General features: G+C 38.3%; 1 protein-coding gene across 2 annotated transcripts; it reads left to right on the top strand.

Annotated features, from left to right (window-relative positions):
* Positions 1-4,088: 4,088 nt before the first annotated feature.
* On the top strand, positions 4,089-19,718 carry prpf40a (PRP40 pre-mRNA processing factor 40 homolog A). 2 transcript variants are annotated; one of them, XM_005723381.2, is made up of 27 exons: positions 4,089-4,187; positions 5,591-5,671; positions 6,848-6,991; positions 8,696-8,779; positions 9,211-9,229; positions 9,322-9,341; positions 9,469-9,510; positions 9,625-9,735; positions 10,077-10,197; positions 10,504-10,528; positions 10,642-10,857; positions 12,755-12,860; positions 13,976-14,040; positions 14,141-14,305; positions 15,278-15,386; positions 15,543-15,693; positions 15,821-15,954; positions 16,114-16,228; positions 16,584-16,675; positions 16,802-16,918; positions 17,641-17,778; positions 17,912-18,007; positions 18,104-18,190; positions 18,436-18,526; positions 18,625-18,686; positions 18,786-18,941; positions 19,172-19,718. In XM_005723381.2, the coding sequence occupies exons 1-27, from the start codon at positions 4,185-4,187 to the stop codon at positions 19,259-19,261; spliced, it is 2,640 nt and encodes an 879-aa protein (XP_005723438.1). In that variant the 5' UTR covers positions 4,089-4,184; the 3' UTR covers positions 19,262-19,718. The 2 variants fall into 2 exon arrangements, with proteins under 2 accessions (XP_005723438.1, XP_013763810.1); XM_013908356.1 differs by lacking the exon at positions 5,591-5,671.
* Positions 19,719-19,947: the final 229 nt, after the last annotated feature.

Below are 19,947 nucleotides of genomic sequence, written 5' to 3'. Positions count from 1 at the left end.
GAGAGAGAGAGAGAGAGAGAGAGAGAGAGAGAGAGAGAGAGAGCAACAAAGCCATTTCTGAGCCTTTGAGACTCCAGTATACCACAGTGACATCCATTATCCGCAGATGGAGAAAACTGATGATATCCATGGGAGAGTTCCAATCTGAAACCTACTATGGACCAAAAAGAACACAATGGCTCATCTCACATTTGCCCCCAAAAAACAACTGTTTGATAATCTCCTCTAAGTTTTTTGGGAAAAATCAAGAAAAAAGCTGATGATCTAGTGTAAAACTAACACAGCATTTCATTAAGAAAAACATCATACCAACAGTCAAACATGCACACAAATATGCAAATATAGACAGACAGATTGGCCTGCTGGAAGTAGCCATCAGAAGATCAGCTCAGGAGTAATATTCAGCTGAAAATGAGATCCATTAGAGTAGGCAATTTTTTTTTTCTTTTGTCAAATTTTGATGCCTTCCTGAAATCTCAAAGCAATTTATGAACTCTCCCAATTCTCACAGAGAACTGCTGCTAGCTGAATACTTTTTTGGGACCATTCTTTTGAAACCCTGGAGATGGTCACCACGAATTGCTTTAGCAGCCCCCCAAAATATCTACACACCAAACTAGCATTAGGTCTTCTGGTAGTAACTTAATACCTAAAGTATTCCCAATACTTAAAGTTAATTGATATGTATTAATTACTTAATTACATGGGAATTGCAATTCAAGTCCAGAAAGTCTGACCATCTAGATACCATTCTGATGTAGTTTTAGCAAGACTTAACTTCATTCATATTTTTTATGATATCTATATCAGTGTTAGTAAACATATTAAATCACCCATGCAGGGGCTTGCAGATGAGACAGTGTGAACGTGTTGTATGCACACGTTTGCTTTCAAACTAAATTAGAGTCTCTGAATTCATCTGGTATACCAAAACATTCAGTGGAAACTTACAAGTGCTGAACATCTCTTACTTATCAGACAAGAAATAGTCATATTTCAGCAACTCAGAAAGTCAACCTTTTCAAGTTGTCTCTTTACTCTATAGACGAATCTTTCAGAGATTTTCTAAGTGAAGTCTAAAAAGTGTACAAATAACACCAAGTACAGTGTCTGACATTTCCCGTGACATTCAATGAGATGCCTGCTTACTTTACTCCGCTTTGCCCTGATGCCGTGGTCATAGGTTTTCTGTCATTTCTGTCTGAGAAAGCAACGAACGCATGCGTGTGGGTGGCATTGCAAAGGGAAAGAAACAGACCATTTGACCAAAATGACTGATATCTGTGAAATCAGCAACTCTTTCAGAAGCAGAGACTGTGACTAGCTGGTGCTCGGCAATCAACAGATTTGTGTTGTGTGAGATAATTGCACCCCAGCCAAGAATCTTGCCAAAAATAGTTTTTCAACTCCTGCAATAAATTTTCTCTGCAGAACACGGGGTGAGAAAAATTACATCCCTAATTTGCGATCTCTTGAATTCCTAGAAGCAGTACAATGTAAAGTCAAGTAGAAACCAGGCAGCATATAGCAAGGACGCCATATGTCATGTTTGACTTTTTTTTTTTAAGAGCAGGGCTGAGAGGTCATGATTTCATTGATTATGTGGCTCAATAATCACCCACAGGTTAAAAAGGCTTTTAGAAAGAAAAAAAATATTTTCTCAAGAAACATAAAAAGCACAAGAGCTTTGGTTAAGCAGCGTGCCTTTGCTTGTCAAAGAAATAACTGGAGGCAATGTGAACATAAAAAAAATCTTAACTAAAAAGAGCTAAAAATAAATCATGAAAAAAATCCATTAATATGCGTCTACAACCCAAAATTGTTTTTTCTTTGTAAAATCTGTGCAGCTGAGAGAAGAAAAAACTAATCTTAACAAAGCTTCTTCTGCTCCTTTATTTTATGAGAGGAAATGGAAAAGCAAGCTGGAATTGTAATACTGTGTTTTGTTGATAGTTAATGTGACTGTGGTTGACAGGAAGCCAATTGTCAGATGAGAGAAGAGTGCCTGTAAGGCAGGTCAGCAGCAGGCTGGGCTCAAAGCTCACTGGGTAAAATGGCCAGAAGCAAACATTGACCACATCAAATATTGTGAATCAATCACAAACAAGCAGACACACACACACACACAAACACAAGAATGAGGTTCTGGCAAACAGTGAAACTATGGAACACCAATGCGCATAAATATACAGCGAATAGGACTGAAGAGTGAAAACTAGTTTGGAAACATCATAGCATTCTCAAGGATTTTAAATATAATATGTCTTTATTCATAAAAAATAAATCAGTTTGTCAAAGCAGCTATGTACAAGCGATGCTGACACATGGCTGTTTTTTTGTTTGTTTGATGCACTGTGGTTGACTGACTCCTATCATTAGACTGAAGCCTGATCTATCTCTGCCCCTCACTGTCACTTCCTTTTTTTTGTTTTTTAGCTTGTTAAGATAATCGATAGGGAATTCTCCTGCGCTTGTCAGGAAATGCATCAGAGTTTATTGCAGTCTGCCTCAAGTGAGGGCTCATCTGTTTTCCAACTCTTTGTTGCATGCTTCACACCTCGGTGGCACTCTAAATCCCAGGGACAACTCCGGTAAACAACTTCACTGACAAGCATAAAGATAAACCGGACATCGCGTATACCTGTATAATCGATTTTTCATTTTGAAAAGATCTGAACACACACGCACGGATCTGATTGTTCAAAATCTTTAATATAGAGTCCAGGCGATCTGCAGAGCAAGAACAGCAATAAATGAAAACATGTTCATTAGGCCATCAAACTAATTTTCTGTTTGAATAAACACCTTAATGGGTGAGCTACTCCTTAACCTTGTTTTGTGTGGAAAATATATGACTGGAATGCAGAAGCAAGAAGGAAAGGAGAAAAAGTGAGTGCTGCAGCCATGTGAAAGGCACTTAAAGCTAAACTGTGTAGACTGACTGCTTTATAATTTCCGCTGTCATGGGGAGTCTTTGCAGCACCACAGAGGTCTAAGAGCTGTGTCACAGAAGCCAATAATTGGAAAATCACAGCCGGTCCTTCAAATGATCCCCAATACACTGAGGTAATTTTGCTGTGTCTGAACACCAGCTACCTCGGCTTCTGAAATAGGTACCTGTTATAACAGCAAAAATAAAAAAGGGAATCACTCTCTGTTACGGTGTAAAGAGCAACCTGATCGGTATTCATTCACGAACACTAAAACAGTTAAAAATAAGGATTTAACAGTTCGTAAATTAGTGCCATAATGACAATTACCTCTTACCAGGTGTTCCTAATTATTTAAGGCAACAAATGAAAAATAAACTAATTGATTAGTAATATGCATTAAGCTGCTTATCTGATTTGATAAGCTGTTGAATACTATCGATCATGGATGGGCCTCCCCGGAGCCTCGACCTCAACATAATTGAAGCAATCATCCTGACAGATAACAGAACAAAAGGCAGCCAGCATTCAAAGAAGAACTTTGAATGTCCCTCAAGAAGCCTGGATAACTGTTCATGAAGACTACCTTCCTGAAGAAATTACAAGATAGCTTGCCTAAGAGATTTCAGGCTCTGTTGAGGAATAAAGATGGTCAAACAAAATATTGATTTTCAAGCTTGTTAGAATGATTCAGTCTCTGTTTTTGGCTTATATTTTTATTTCCATGTACGTTTACGCAGATTTTAATAAATTCTTGCGCCTATTGCCCATTCTACCTAGCAAAATATAAAGAAATGAGGATTGGATCAAGACTGTTGCACAGTACCATATATCGTATTAATGAGACAAGTCATAAGTATATGTGGCTTTCTCTATATTTGCATATATTGTATGGCATAAATTAAATTTCATAATAGAAAATAGAATTTGTTTATTTATTTATTCATTCATTCATTCATGCAGCTTTTTACTTTAAGCTATTTAACATCAAGAAACATATATTTTATGTCTAAGTTTGACTATAGCCTATTGACTTAAAGTGGACTTTTTTTTTCCATCGCTGTTTCTTCCTTGGTTAACACGCCAGTTTCTTTTGGAGGAAACGGTGGTGTTGCGCATTGGTGCGCATTTCCAACGCAGAATGACGCTACAGAATTGTTACCGTTGACCTCTGAGCGCTAGGCGGAAGCTCAACCAATCGTTTTGCTTGTTGTTGAGAAGTGCTCAAATTTCTCGGAGGTTCTTCTCTTCAACATGGTGAGTGCAGGCGTTCAAAAAATAGTTTATAGCGGTAACGAAAAAGACGAAAACTGTTAAGACTATGTGTATGAATTTTTAAGGCCTGGTTAGCAGCCATCTTCTTCTCTAAACTATACCGTTACAATGCCGTGTATCAAAGACCACGGGTTAGCATTTCTTGTTAGCAGCGGGCTAATAAAGCGGTATGTGCCTACCTTCGTGTTATAAGCGGTTTCCTTTAGCTGAAGCTTTTTTGGGTATAGCACGCCCTTTGATTTGTTAATGTGTAAAATCAGCAAAACGTGTTACGGTATTCGTGAAGTAAAATTACGGTGGTGAAAGTGTATTTGGTTAGTTGAATAATTAAGCAGTTGAACTCTTGCGTTAGCTTTTTACGATTCATTTCCAGAGATTAGACGGAGCCTGCAGTCATTCATCACAAACAGCAGCAGTTATCTCAGGTTCTTACGATTGTTACCAGTCCACATAATTTACATTAGCACAGCCAACGTTACTGATCAGATTAAGTCAGGAGTTAAGTGAACTTTATCGGTTAAAAGTAGTAATTTCGTAGTAGTAAAATAGAATATCCCACTCATGCACCCAAATGAGTGGACTTAAATGGACCATATTTGACATATGATCACCGAAAACAATCATTACTATGCTATTTCATGATACTATATTGTCTGGTTAAACTACAAGGCTTTCTTTAGGGTTCGTTATTCAGATACAAAAAATGTTAAAGCTTCACGCATGAATTTGTTGTTACCCAGGCTATGGGTACATGTGTTTGCCTGTGCCATATGTAATGTTGGTGTCCGCATTAGAGGACCCTTATTCATTCTGAATAAACCGGAAGTCTTTGAAATATTCTTTATGTAAAAAGGAAGCACTTGTTTAAAAGGTGTAGATTAAGGTAGGCACAGTTTCATCCTCAGTTAATGATGCAGATATTACTTTTTAAATTAATACGTTTTTTTTAATAAACCAAATGCTTGATAATTTGTCGCAAAACGAGAATTGTGTAGTTTTTCTAGTCTTTTGTCTTTAGACATTATAAGCTTTATATATGTAAAATGAAAACTGATTTCATATAATGTTTTGATTACTGACACCTCAATTAGTACTACCTCATTTAAACTTTCAAACCAAATATTCACACACTCGTTGTGGTTTCATGTAACTGCACTAATTGAAATGCGCAATGTAGCCATTACTTTACTTTTTATGTGCATTTTTTATTTGGGAGCAGCCAAATTTATTTAGAGTGCTTTTTTAGCTATAAACTACTTAATTTCACAATTCCTTAAACACATATCTGGAGAAATGGTAGTTTTCCTGATTGAAGCACACTGCTAACTGCACAACTGGCTGTTGGGAGTTCACTAACTCTGTGTGGTGTTTCTTACTCCTCACAGTCTTCGTCGGAAGCTAATAATGGGCCGAGCCAAGCACCACCTTATCCAGGTGTACCGCCCGCGGCGATACCTCCCCCATTTGTAAGTCATCAAAATGCAGTTTTGTTTACAGATCCAAAAGAACATAATTTGAATTACTTTGATTTCTGCATTGATTACTTATAAATTTGCTGGGGGTTAAAGTTAGAATTATAGGCAGTTATATGAATAAATTTCTTAGGCAAGAATACCAGTAAACTCTTGCTTCCTATAGCAGCAGCAACATCTTACAAAAACTGTTTCCAGTAGCTGTTTAAGTAATGATACAAACTCCCTTTTTTTCTCTTTTTTTGTTTTAAGGAAAAAAAGAAAGGACCTTTCCAGACATTGATTTTATCAACTTGCACACATTTTTGCAGGTTTTCAATATTGCATATTGGGCTGATTGGGCTCGTGTTTAGGTACATTTAGAAACTGAGGGGATTTTTTCATGCTCAAACATTTTTTCTGTGCAGGAGAAACCCTGACAGTCTTACTTGTATTTATGTATTTATAGGTCACCCAATCTCAACAAAACTGTACAAACGTCCTCTCTCACACAGTAATTATTAACATCTGTATATTTAAAACAATAACTTTACTATAAATCACAATTCTTTTGATTTTCGTATTAATCATCCTCCTGCAAACTTGATCATATATTCTTCACTTGCGTTTGTTTCACGCGTCATGTTCAACAAGTGTCGCCATATGTAACTTAAAGGTTGCCAAAATTTGTATCTCTGGTGGAATTTTCACCACTAAATGTGGAATGAAGACTTTGAAAAAACACTTGCTAGTTCCCCAAATTTTTAGTCAATTTGTCTTTGATTCAAAGAACTTCCACATCTGTAGATTTGATTTAGTTTTTTGCTCTTTCCAGTTTAGTGCATGTGTAGTGCTTCTCCTAAGGTCCTGTGAAAGTTAGTGTGACTGAAGCACAGTTCCTCTGCCATGTTCATCACACACTGTGGCAGCCAGTGTTCACACACTCCCTATTTTATCTCCTCAGCTAGAACACCTAACTTAAATTAGCCTTTGAAGGAGCAGAGAGTTGCACTTGCTTTCTTTCATTTCCCCCTTTTAGGTCTTACTCATTATGTGTAATTAACTGTGATTCAGTATAATGTTAGATTGCATATTATATGGAACACTGCAGAGATCCAGATAATTTCAGAGGGTTAAGAAAGTATTTCTTCTAACTACAATATAATGTTTTTTCTTCCTTCTTCTATAAAGATGGGACCACCTGGAATACCACCTCATTTCCCTCCGATTGGAATGCCCCCTATGGGACAGCGACCTCCCAGCATGACACCAATGCCTCCTGGTATAATTCCCCCGGGTATAATGCCACCAATGGGGGCACCGCCAATGGGACAGGTGAGCTTTGTAGTAACCTCATAGATTTGTTTGTATTGTTTTTTTTTTTTTTTCCCTCTTTTTGTCCTCTGTGCCTTATAAAGTCTAGGGACTAGGCAGTCTATTTATTTCTCCCTCCACTTTAATAATTTAGGGAGAAGCATAACCTTAAATGAGACACATCTCAAAATGTTTTAAAGTGAAAGAATTAACATTTTTTTCTAGTTATTTGCTTGAATTGTTCTGATCATTGTTGCATGTATCAAGTGGTTATACTTTCATGTTAGCCACATCCATCAACATTTACAGACCAGGTATATTTTCTAATCTTCTAGCGCTCCAAATGCTTGATAGGGGCGCTAATTAACTGAAGAAAAAATGTTGTTCGTCGTAGGGCTGGGCCATATCATACCATTCACGGTAATACCAGTATAATGTTGGGCAACGATAGAAAAATGAAATATCGCGATAGAATATGGGTAAAACGCGCATGCGCAGTGCCTTTGTTTTCATACGCACACGGCAGAAAAAGCATGGCGGCGAAAGCAGATCATTAAATGAAACGGATGAACCAGAACTGGTTTGTAAAAATGCTGCAACTTCAGGGGTGTGGAACTGGTTTAGCTTTCGTCCGTCAAAAACACAACAAAGCACTATTTTTGGTAGCACATGCTAGCGGGCCGTCGTTGTTACTGTGTTTTTTGGAAAATACAGCACATTTAAAATCAATCCTTTGATTTTTCTGAAAATCGACAGTGCCCCTTATAATCCAGTGGGCCTTATGTATGAATTCTGGTTGTGTTTACTGACCTCGAAATGATTTTATGTCGTACACGGCGCTCGAAAATCTGTCAAATGTTTTAGTACGACTTTGCTAAGCTACGAAGCCGCACCGCTTGATGGATTGTCGGAGCATTACGGCTACCATAGTCAGGAGCCTCGCGGAGTGATACGTACTGTGCTTCAACATAATGTTACCGTATTGTGTGTGTAATACCTCTTTTTAAGTTTTGTGGATATTATACATGGTTATGCTGAGGATATGTCGGCCAATTTCCACTGGAAATGCCTTTTGGTTAAACTGACAGCAAGGAATTTGCATTTGCACTGTTACATTTTTATATGACTTTAATGCACATAAAACAGCTGCTTGTTTAAGTGAAAATGCATTGATGTTGTTGTTTTGGGGGTTTTTTTTGCACTAATAAAGTTGTGGATTTGTAAAGTATTTTGTCTGGTGTCAATTATATCGTCAGTTATATCGTTATCGCAAATTTTCAAATGTTTATCGTGATAAATATTTTTGGACATATCGCCCTGCTCTAGTTCGTCGGTTTAAATCTCTTTCATTAGCTGACAGTTAATGAATAAATAGGCATGATGTAGCTGTAGTCTTTTTTTTTCTTTTTTTTTATCTAGTGATTAAAAAAAAAGTGGATCATGCATGTAATCCTGTCATGCATAAATAGGCGTGATCATGGGGAGGAGTGTTTGATCAGAGTGCCAGAAACGCAAGTCTGAAGAGGTGGTGAAACACTGTAGTTTGGCATATTGCTGCTTCACAGGTGTCAGGCTGTGGCATCACACTTTCAGTAAGCGCAGCATAATCAGTCAAGCAGCCTTCTACACACCAGCAACCTGTTTCACACTGTGTCTAAATACCTCTGCCTGGATTAGGTAGCATGGAAATACCAGATGAATATTTCATGGTGCCTCTTTTATTAGATGCCAGGCATGATGCCACCTATGATGCCAGGAATGATGATGCCCCCTCGCATACCAGCTGCGGCTGTACAGCCAACGGGACCGGTAACTCTTTTCACTATGTTTCTTGAGTGCTCTGCTTCACACTTCTTAAAATACACTGCAGTCTGTGAAATGCCTAATGAAACATTTGCACAGCCATGGAACACTACTGTTGGCTATAAATTTATAACCTTCCATAAAAAATATATTTTCATGTTGAAACAAAACAGCTAAAAAACCTAATTAAACACTAGCTAATGAAAATTTTACACTTGCATGCAATGTGTCTATTATTGTCCAGATGGGTTTAGTGATCATAAGACACATGTAACCAAACACTAGCTATACATCTTGAGGTTGTGGAGTAATGTACTGATTAGTAAAGCTGTGTCTCTTACTGTTTTGTTGTTAATAATGAATCTGTAGATGTGCACTTTAAGACTGGGAAAAAAAATAATCCACCAATAACATTGTTATTTTTTTCCTGTCGACAGCCTGGTGTTGACTCCACAGGTAGGATTTTTTACTTAATGCAGTAAAATTAATGTTTAGGCGTATTTAGAAGTTTAAAGTCTGACTACTTTTTGTCTTGTTTATTTTCACAGCTGCTGCTCCTGGAACATCTGTAAGTATAACATTTTTTTGATATGTAGTAATTGGAAGTCTACAAGCTTTGACAATTTTGAGCTACCATCATTAGCTCCAGAATTTTTACTGCTGTCTCACAACATTTATTTCCGTTCCCCCTGCAGAGTACCACAAATGGATCCCCGCAGGAAGAACAGCCAAAGAAGGTTTGTGCACATGAAACATTGAAAGACTAGACACAATTAACAAGGAACTATAAAATCATTCAAAATGCAACCAAAATAATTATCTGATTTATCTGTCGTGTTTGTTTGCTTTAGAAATCTGTGTGGACTGAACATAAATCACTAGATGGAAAGACCTATTATTATAACACAGAGACTAAGCAATCCACATGGGAGAAACCGGATGAACTCAAATCTCCTGCAGAGGTACAGAGCTTTTAATTTGAACTATTTATATTACTTGCATATTGACATACATTTAATTCATTTGGCGCTTAGCAATTGCAGTGCTCACGTATTAAAATTACAGTAATGGTAAATGTACCAGATTAAGCTAAATTGGATTTTGCCCCACTCATTTTGGGGGAATTATTTAAATCCTTTGTGTGTATATATTAAACACTTTTATTTTTAAAATATGTGCGTCATCTATACTTAAAAAAACTGATTTGTTATTGGACTATGGATATTGACTCGCACTAATTAAGGCCTTGCTGTTCATTTAAACTATTAAAAAAACCTTTCCCATCATTCTTTGAATTCTTTAGCAAATGCTGTCAAAATGCCCCTGGAAGGAGTACAAGTCAGACACAGGGAAGCCTTATTATTACAACTCTCAGACAAAGGAGTCAAGATGGACAAAACCCAAAGAGCTGGAGGACCTGGAAGGTAAAGCGCGGTATCTGATTATATCAAAGCTGTTGTATGAAAGGCAGGGATTTTTATATTGAAAAATGTTGCCTTCTACAGAAAAGCCTTTAATGGCACAATGACTGGAAGAATGCTGACTTTGTCAACAGATCACTCCATACATTAGGGGATGTGGTGTGATTGATGTGCAAACAAAGGACTTACAAAACACAGGACACTTGTTGGCTCCTTTAGTACATTTATCTTTGAAAAGGTCTCTTGATCTGCTGCATGATTAAAAATGAAAGCAAGCGCCTTAACTGTTATCTCTTTTGTCAATTCCAGCTATGATCAAAGCAGAGGAGAATGGGTAAGAGTTTGCTGTTACTCTTGATGTCTTCATTTTGTATTGAGGTTAACAAATACAGCAGTCATCAACAATTATTAATCTCGTATGGCTTTATTGTCATGATCTTACATTAGGACTGCAGAGGCAGCGGCTCCTGGAACCACTGCAGCTCCTGCTGTGCAAGCAGATAATGTAGCTCCTGCAGCGACTGTAGTGGAGGCGGAAACTGCGGTAGTAGTCTCAGAGGAACAACCATCCCAGGCAGCAGTGACTCAAACACCTGAGGTGAAGACGGCTGATGCACCTGTGGCTTCCTCTGAGACTTCAGCAGCTACCGAGGCTGTAGCCAGGTAAACAATTATAAATCTAGGGTTTAACTGAGCAAGCGCAATGACATGTCTGCCTGTGTGGCTATCTCCAAGCATACCTGCTGTTGTGGTTGAAGTGGATTATGAATCAGAAGGTGTAGTGATTAATAAATGGACTCAAAGCCAGCCACATTGCTGCTCTCATCGATCTGGAACAGCTGTGCTGGTCAGAGTGATGCATGACAACAATAGCTCGGCAAATGAAAAGAGGCCTCTCCAGGAAATGACATTATTGTGAGAATGGTTCAGAGCAGTGGAGAGAGACCACATAGCTCCATAAATCTGCAGCAAGATGCAGATGGTGGATTTTTTTTTAATTTAACTTTTACAGTATTGATGTAAATAAATAATAAAAATTTATCAATTCTCACACTGATATAACCACAGCAGTCTGAGCTATTCTAGTTTTATTATTATTAAACAGTCATATCATAAGATATGACTCAACGGCTGTATCATAATCCATTTCAGAAAATAAATAATGAATGGGCTTTGGCTTAAGAAGAAGTTGGAAAGTAGGCTGTAATGCACAATGATCTGCTGATTTAGCCAGAGATTTTCCTCAGTTTGGCTATTTTGTACCATCTTCCTCTCAATTAGTTAAACACAGTAGATACTATGTTTATGACAGTGTATTCCACCATAGTACTCATAAAATCCTAGGGTTCTGATTGATTGTTGTACACCCTGCTGCCTTTTGGTGGCTACATGGAGTAAGGAATTGAAGGAAAAGGTCTTCATACAGTTTTATGCAGATGTTAACATGAAATACTCAAAGTATCAGTTACAGTGTTTTACATTTTAAACTTGTTGTAATTGAATGGAAGCCTCTGAAGTAATTCATTTTTAAAGTTAGTTTAAGAATTGTTTAAAAATTTTGCTGTTTTTGTTTTCATAAAATCACTATAGTGGTGCTAGAAACCCATGTGATTGTGAGAAGTTAATATAATGCAAGCTTGTAACACATCTGCCATCAAAATATCAACAGCTTAGATTGCGCTTCCTCATTTAAATGAACATGATGGTCAAAGCAAATTTTTAAATGGACCTGTTATGCTTTTCCTCATTTCCTGTCACATATTGTTAAACCGGTGCTCTTATTAAATGTGGGTAAAGTTTCAAACAATGACATCAGCAGTGTTGGGAAGGTTACTTTTAAATGGTAAATGGCCCGTATTTGTATAGCGCCTTATTAATCCCTAAGGACCCCAAAGCGCTTTACACATCCAGTCATCCACCCATTCACACACACACTCACACTGGTGATGGCAAGCTACATTGTAGCCACAGCCACCCTGGGGTGCACTTTTAAAATATATTCCACTACAGATTACAGAATACATGCCACAAAAATGTATTCTGTAACGTATTCCGTTACGTTACTCCATGAGAGTAATGTATTTTGAATACTTAGGATTACTCAATATGTTATCAAGCTTTTTACAACTACATGACTGTACTATTGCTGTGTGATTTATTACTATTACTGTTACTGTTACGCCACCAATACCAACGCGGTTTTTAAATATTAATATAAAATGAGTAACAGTAGTGTGGACATTAGGTAAGGCTGCACTTTTTGCAGCGACCTTGTAGAAAACTATTCCGTGCATATATAAAAAAGGTCCGCTGCTCCAAACTGTAGTAAAGGGACCTCTGGCTAATACGTTGGGTTCCATGTCGGGCTTGTAACCAAAAACTAGCTTTAAAAGGTATCCCCATCATGGTCATCTCAGGCCACCACAGCTCTGTTGGGTTAGCGTTCACAGAGCACTTTCTACTTATAATATTGGTGTAACAAAGCCGTTTTTTAATGCATCTTTGATTGCAGAGAACTACAAAAGTGCTCAGTGTCAATAATAATTTTCTTTGCTCTTAGTGTCGAGGTTGTAAAAGAAGAAAGGCCAGAACTTCAGAAGAAAACGTACAAATGGAATACAAAAGAAGAAGCCAAGCAGGCCTTCAAAGAGCTGCTGAAGGAGAAGGTGAGTCAGGCTGTTAACAAGCTGTAGGAGAGAAGGCATGCCTTTACTGCAGGGGAGTACTGAGTGGTCACTGTCATTCTTGTTTTCAGATTCTGACTCTAAAATGTTCTCTATTTTTCAGTGTATAAATTAATTATGTGAGATGTTAGGCAGTCAACAAGTGTGCAGCAAAATTTGATTCATGATGTTGCACGAATTTGGTTCTTTAATCAAGCAGAGTGTGTTTTAAATCAGAAAGCAAATATCTGACAATTTGCTAACTTTTTGTGCCCAAAAAGTCATCCTACAGCTTTTCAACTGTCTCCATTGAGGGTTGTTTTTTTAATGTGTGTGTTTAAGTATCCATTGACTGTTGCTTTGTTGTTGGCACTGGAATCCAAATCTTGATTTGTTTTTAAGACTACTTTTGCCACCTCAGTGTTCTCTAGTGCCTGATGTGTTCATCATCACATCATTTGCATTCAGACCTGGATCTAATCCCTGTCCCTGCTCTTGAGCCCCTGGGAGGCCTATTAAACCTCACCTCCTGTTGCTGTGGACGTGTTGTGTGTTCGGCTTGCACGGCGGCCTAGCACCACCCACCTTGAATGTTGCTATATTTAGGAGCTTTTTAATTTTGTGCACAAAGCTCTCCTCTGAGATTGCTTGCCATTTCCTGCAAGATCTTAATGGCTGTGTCTTTATGATTAGCTTTATTGGATCAAAGGCACGAGGACTGGCTGGGATTAAGACAGCGAGAGAAAGTGGCATGCCTGAGTGAGTTAGAATAACTGTGACAACTGACAAGACCGAGGCACATAGTGGAATCAGTCATAATGGATGAAGTAGTCACTCCTTGGGAGAGGCAAGTGGCAGAAAGGGCACTTACAAAGGTCCTTGGTGGCACTTCTTGATTTATTGCCACTCCACACCTTTTAACCCACCATCTATTAGTAATTAAGAAAATGTGTTCTGTTCTAGACCAAAGCAGCAAAAAGCTCCATTTTCGTATCCAGGTCGATGTACTTTTTTCTAACAGGACAACAAGGCAATCCATATGAATATTTTTGAAATATTTCTTGTGTGCAGATTTTATTTGAAACCATCATGAATATTTCTTATGCTTTGTATTTCAGGGCGTATCCTCCAACTCCTCTTGGGAACAGGCCATGAAATTGATTATCAATGATCCTCGCTACAGGTACAATGCTTTCCAGAGATCTGTTTATCCTTCATACAATAGTAAGTTTAAACTGTCACCATCTCTGACTTACAATTTGTTACTTTTCTTATCAACAAAGTGCACTTCCGAAGCTGAGCGAAAAGAAGCAGGCGTTCAATGCATACAAAGTCCAGACAGAGAAGGAAGAAAAGGAGGAGGCCAGAATTAAATACAAAGAGTCAAAAGAGACTTTTCAGAGATTCTTGGAGAACCATGAAAAGATGACATCTACCACTAGATACAAGTAAGTGTTACTGTGATATGGCAATAAAGTATTTTGTTTTTTCCCCCCTGCATTGATTTGCAGTTCTCTGAACTGTCAATATGATTATGCAGACTGGTTGAGTGAGAGGACATCTGTGGCGCTTGCACACCATCGTGCAGTTACAGCACTGTTGACTTCCACTTAAGCTACTTTGACCTGTTAGTGCTAGTCACGTTGATATTGCTGAATTTGTTTACACAATAACAAATTGTTACAAGGTCAAAGTTTCGCATGTGTAATGAGTTCATTAGAAAGTTAATGATTGATGAATCTATTCAAAGTCAAGGTGCATGTGACATAAAGGTTATATCTAATTCAAAATCTCTTAGCTTTTTTTGTTGTTGATTTTGTTTGCTAATGTCTACAACAGCTTTCCAACAAACACACTTATTGGAAACTTACTCGATCTCAATGAACAACACATAAAACACTTAAAATATCAAACTTCTTAATAAATTCTTGGAACGTCTTTTTAGTCTCTTTAGTTTTTGGGTGAAAGTCGTGATGATGGGCAGAGGAAAAGGGGTAATCAACTGGTGACCTTGACAACAAGCCAGCTTCAGTGTTCTGCTGGCACTGGGTTTGTAGTCTGGGGTGGCACACAACAGGCAGTTGGATGGTGAGAGCAAGGCTTTCTGATGCCGTGTGGGTGTATGTCCTTGCATTTAATACCTTGTTTTAGCCCGTAACACCGAGTGACTCTTCTGAGCAACAGGGTTTCAACAGACGTCAAATATATTGAATATTTTCAGCACACATCTTAAAAGACATAACTTTTTCAGCTTTCATTAACATCTGTGTTGTGTCTAGGATGGCTCGCAAAAAACCATAACAACTGGTGCCTTAAAGCTAAATTTGGCAAGTGAAATGGTGCCCTCACGTGGCTTTGTGGGAAAAATATTCTAAAGTGTGTGTGTGTGTCTGTGTGCGTACTCTACTCTTGCAATCCAGGAAAGCAGAACAGATGTTTGGTGAGCTTGAAGTGTGGAGCTGTGTGCCAGAGAGAGACAGGCTAGAGATCTATGAAGACGTGTTGTTCTACCTTGCTAAAAAAGAGAAGGTAAGGGCTCCAAAGTGCAGTAGGAATCTTTGATTTTATTTTTAGTTAGCATGTTTGGCATAATTATTGTGTATAAGTCCTCTTTCAGTGTCCTATTTAGGAGTAGGAGCTTTATGGTCTAGTGCAATTACCATCTGGTTGTATTCTCTACTTTAGGAGCAAGCCAAGCAGCTGAGAAAAAGGAACTGGGAAGCTTTGAAGAACATTTTGGACAACATGGCAAACGTCACATACCGCACCACCTGGTCTGAGGCCCAGCAGTATCTGCTAGATAACCCTACCTTTGCAGAGGATGAGGAGCTGCAAAGTATGAGATAATACAACGGCTTTAGTAGAATTAGAAGAAAAACATTTCTTATCAGGTCATTGTGCTTGTGCATGAATGTGTGTTTGTATATGTTCAGCCTACTGATAGTGCCGTTATCTGCTTACAGATATGGACAAAGAAGATGCCCTTATATGTTTTGAGGAGCATATTCGGGCTCTGGAGAAGGAGGAGGAGGAAGAGAAGCAAAAGACACTTCTCAGGGAAAGAAGACGGCAGCGCAAGAATAGAGAGGCCTTCCAGGTGAGAAGCAAAAACAAAGAATTGATGTCTCAAAAAGAAAAAAAATGCGCTGCATGTAATTTTTCACATTTAATCAGGTTAATAACAGTTTTAATATAAGCCAAAAGAAGAGGCCACATGTACTTTCGCGATCCTCATCTCTTCTTGTTGTTTTCTCAGAAATTTCTGGACGAGCTTCATGATCACGGCCAACTTCACTCCATGTCTGCTTGGATGGAGATGTACCCGACACTGAGCTCAGACATCCGCTTTGCCAACATGCTGGGCCAGCCGGGTAGGACAGCGGGCCACACGCACACATGTCTGCATGAGCTGAATGTGACAGTCGGACTTGAATCATAGCATAAACACAGAAATAAAACATTCACAACTGACAACATAAACGATTTATGAATCACAGTTTAGCTTTTTGAGGTTATATTTTCTTTTAATTTCCTTATTATTTCCATATTTTTTTCCTTTTTAATTTTCATACTTATTCCGATAATACACTAGTCTCTAAATCTTTAATTATTTGGCTTCACTGTTTTGCACCCTTGTTGTGGTCCACTGATGCTGTTGAACCTTGTTTATTTGCTGCAAGGATCAATATTTACACATTTTTAAATTTAATGTTGTTTGTTGCGCAGGTTCCACTCCCCTGGACCTCTTCAAATTTTATGTGGAAGACTTGAAAGCACGCTATCATGATGAAAAGAGAATAATCAAAGATATTCTTAAGGTATTACTCTAACCTCATAAAATGTTATTTATATTTGGTATTTTTAAGGAACAGTTCGCACTTGTGCACCTTCCTTGCATTGATCCAATTATACATCTAATAATTATCTGATGTGTTCTTTCCCAGGACAAAGGATTCCTGGTTGAAGTCAACACCAGCTTTGATGACTTTGGATCAGTCATCAGCTCGGATAAGAGAGCTACCACGCTGGATGCAGGAAATATAAAGCTAGCCTTCAACAGTGTAAGACTCCAGCTCTGCATCATATGCTTTGAGTTGGCACCTGTTCGTAAACCTTAATGGACACAAATATTGATATTAAAGTAGGGTGAACTGTTAAGTAGCTGACCCTACAGCAGCTGGGTTTAATCTATTAAATCAGCATAATAAATGTAAAACAGGTCAGTTTAAATAACCAGCACCTCTCCTTCGCTTAGAGAGCTTTAAGTTTTATCCTGTTGTTAGGTGTTAAAATACGTTCATCATATCCATTTGAATTAATAATTATTTTAAAACTCATGTTAGATCTTTCCACACAGTTGAAAGTGATCTCATCAGTTCTGTATCCACACGTAATCCACCTATCCCCATCACAAGATGTGTCAATGCTGAGCCTACTTGTTTCTACGGCCCCCAAATAAACAAAAACATGTTATTACAGATTATAAAATTATGGAAAAAGGAGAATAATACACCTTTCAGGATAAACAGGCCCAAATCAATGAAATTTTAATGAGTATACATAAGCACAGGCCTTGACCTGCTTGTTTGAGGATGTATGCAGGTTTGAATTGGCTGTAAGTGTGGATATGGTGACCTTTCCTGGGTGTACCCCACCTTTTGCTCTGTGCCCTGTCCCATCTGAAAGACTTCACTTGGGATGAAAGATGTGTGCGTTGAACCATGGCTGTTTGTTGTATTTCATTATAAGATTAACTCACTTAGAAACCCTTTTTCCTAATTAGTTGCTTGAGAAAGCTGAAGCCAGAGAGAGGGAGCGAGAGAAGGAGGAGGCCAGGAAGATGAAAAGGAAAGAAGCTGCTTTCAAGAACATGCTGAAGCAGGCCACACCGCCACTGGAGCCAGAGACTACGTGGGAGGGAGTATGTACTTTCAATGCGGATCAAATTCGTGTGTTTTCGCAACACCATTTATTTTCTATTTTTATCCTCATCCCTTTTTTCCAGTCTTGATTGTATTTAATGTTTCCTGATGACTGACATTTTACCATTTCAGGTCAGAGAGAGGTTCCTAAAAGAGCCTGCCTTTGAAGACGTGACTCTGGAGTCAGAGAGGAAAAGAATATTCAAAGATTTCATGCATGTCTTGGAGGTGAGTCATGACGCTAGCAGGGGCATGAAGTTTTTAAACTTGACGACGACTATAATGATGTTTAACCTGGTATTTACTTTTTATTTAATTTAACAGCATGAGTGCCAGCATCACCACTCGAGGACCAAGAAACACTCAAAGAAGTCCAAAAAGCACCACAGGAAGCGCTCCCGCTCTCGATCAGTTAGTACCACCACAAGAAAATGAACATTTTATACACTTAGACCACAGATCAAATGTTTAAAAAAAACATGTTTTTTTAAAATACTTTTCTGCCCACTGTTTTAGTCAAATACAGGGTTTAACTGAATGCACATCATTCCATTCTGTATTTTATGTAAAGATTTACTGGAAAATGATGTAGCAAAGCACACTTTACAAAAAGCATTGCTCATATCATGCACTGCTAATCTGTAATGTTTTAATAGGGCTCCGAGTCTGAGGATGAGGAATACCACAAGAAGAAAAAGAGGTCCCAGTCCAAATCCCCCTCAGAACGTTCATCTAGTGGAGAATCTGGTGAGTGTTTTTACAGCTCCGATCAGTTGATTTGTGTATTTAGGAAGGGGAAAAAGTGCCACACTGTGTGTTCATTGACATGTTCTACCTGAAAACAGAGAGAAGCTATAAAAAATCCAAGAAGCACAAGAAGAAGGGCAAGAAGAGACGCCACAAGTCTGTAAGTGTGCAGGAAGAAACAAATGTGTGCGCTTGATGTCTTAAATACAAATGTACTGGCAACACTGGTGTGTGCACTAACTGTAATTATGACAAACAGGCGTCTCCAGATTCTGACAATGAGAAGAAAGGAAGAGACCGTGATGGGAAGCGAGAAAAGGAGGTAGAGAAGGAGAAAGAGAACGACAAGTCTCGGGGGAAATCTCGCTCAGAGTCCAAACAGAAATCTCCCAAAAGGAAAGCAGCCAAAGAGGAGGTGAATGTTACTATTATTATTATTATTATTATTATAAAAAATCGCCCCTGTATTGTGAGATTAGCTGGGGGGCTCAGGTCAAAGTTAGTGTGTTTTAAAGAAGTCTCGAGCGTATATGTTAGCTTACAGTTTCTAGCATGAGATAAAGGTCTTGCGGTTAACTAGTTATTTAAAAAGATCTCATTTTCACTATGACTGAATCTTTGTATTTTTTTAATGGTGCGTTTAAGGGTGGCTGGGACACGTCGGGCAGTGAGCTGAGTGAAGGAGAGCTGGAGAAAAGGAGAAGAAACTTGCTGGAACAGCTGGACGCACCTTGATAATAATTCATGCTGCTCTCTCCTCTCCAAACATGCATTCCCCTTCAAGCTCATCTGACCGTGCTGGTCATACGCCCATAATGGACTGATTTGTGGTATTTATGGGAATGCCATATACTGAGCTTTTACATAGACTTTGACTAATTTCATATCAGGAAACTGATCAGCTGTTAAATACTGAGTTGTTTTTTGTTAGCTTACCTTTCTTCAGTTGGCTGTAGTTATACATGTTTTCCATTGACAATTTTTTTTTATATTCACTTAAAAGCATATCTTTATGACACACTGCAAATGTGTAGAAATACAAGAAACTTGTCCACATGTCCAGGAATACTGGGGGTTACGTCTGATTTGAAGTAATTTAACTGCAGCTGGTTTGAATGAATGAAAGGTTTTAATTGGAGGATTTGCTGAAATCGATACTTTAGTTAAATGTAATAAAACAGTTTCACTGGAAGTTGTCTGCAGGTGTTGCTTTGACTTACTTAGACGATAAATTGTTGCCAAACCTTCCAAGATTATAGGATTGTTGCCATGCTGTTGCAGATTTACAAATAGCCAACAAAGAAGACTAATGGGTGATGCCATTGTTGGTTTATTAGGAACGCCTATGCTGTCTAATGTTGTCTCAGTCTTTGCATTAACCTTTTGATAATTTTCAGGGATATAGTTTGCATTGCATTGCA

Source organism: Pundamilia nyererei, unplaced genomic scaffold, assembly GCF_000239375.1.
Source record: "Pundamilia nyererei isolate P.nyererei 1_Seehausen unplaced genomic scaffold, PunNye1.0 scaffold00009, whole genome shotgun sequence".
Lineage (NCBI taxonomy): Eukaryota > Metazoa > Chordata > Actinopteri > Cichliformes > Cichlidae > Pundamilia > Pundamilia nyererei.
Note: the sequence above shows the minus strand (reverse complement) of the source record. Positions and strands in the feature narration are given on the sequence as shown.

Coding starts and splice junctions, on each gene's coding strand:
- prpf40a (XM_005723381.2), top strand. Junction 14,041..14,140: donor ATCAATGATCCTCGCTACAG/GTACAATGCTTT, acceptor TTATCAACAAAG/TGCACTTCCGAAGCTGAGCG. Junction 16,676..16,801: donor TAATCAAAGATATTCTTAAG/GTATTACTCTAA, acceptor GTTCTTTCCCAG/GACAAAGGATTCCTGGTTGA.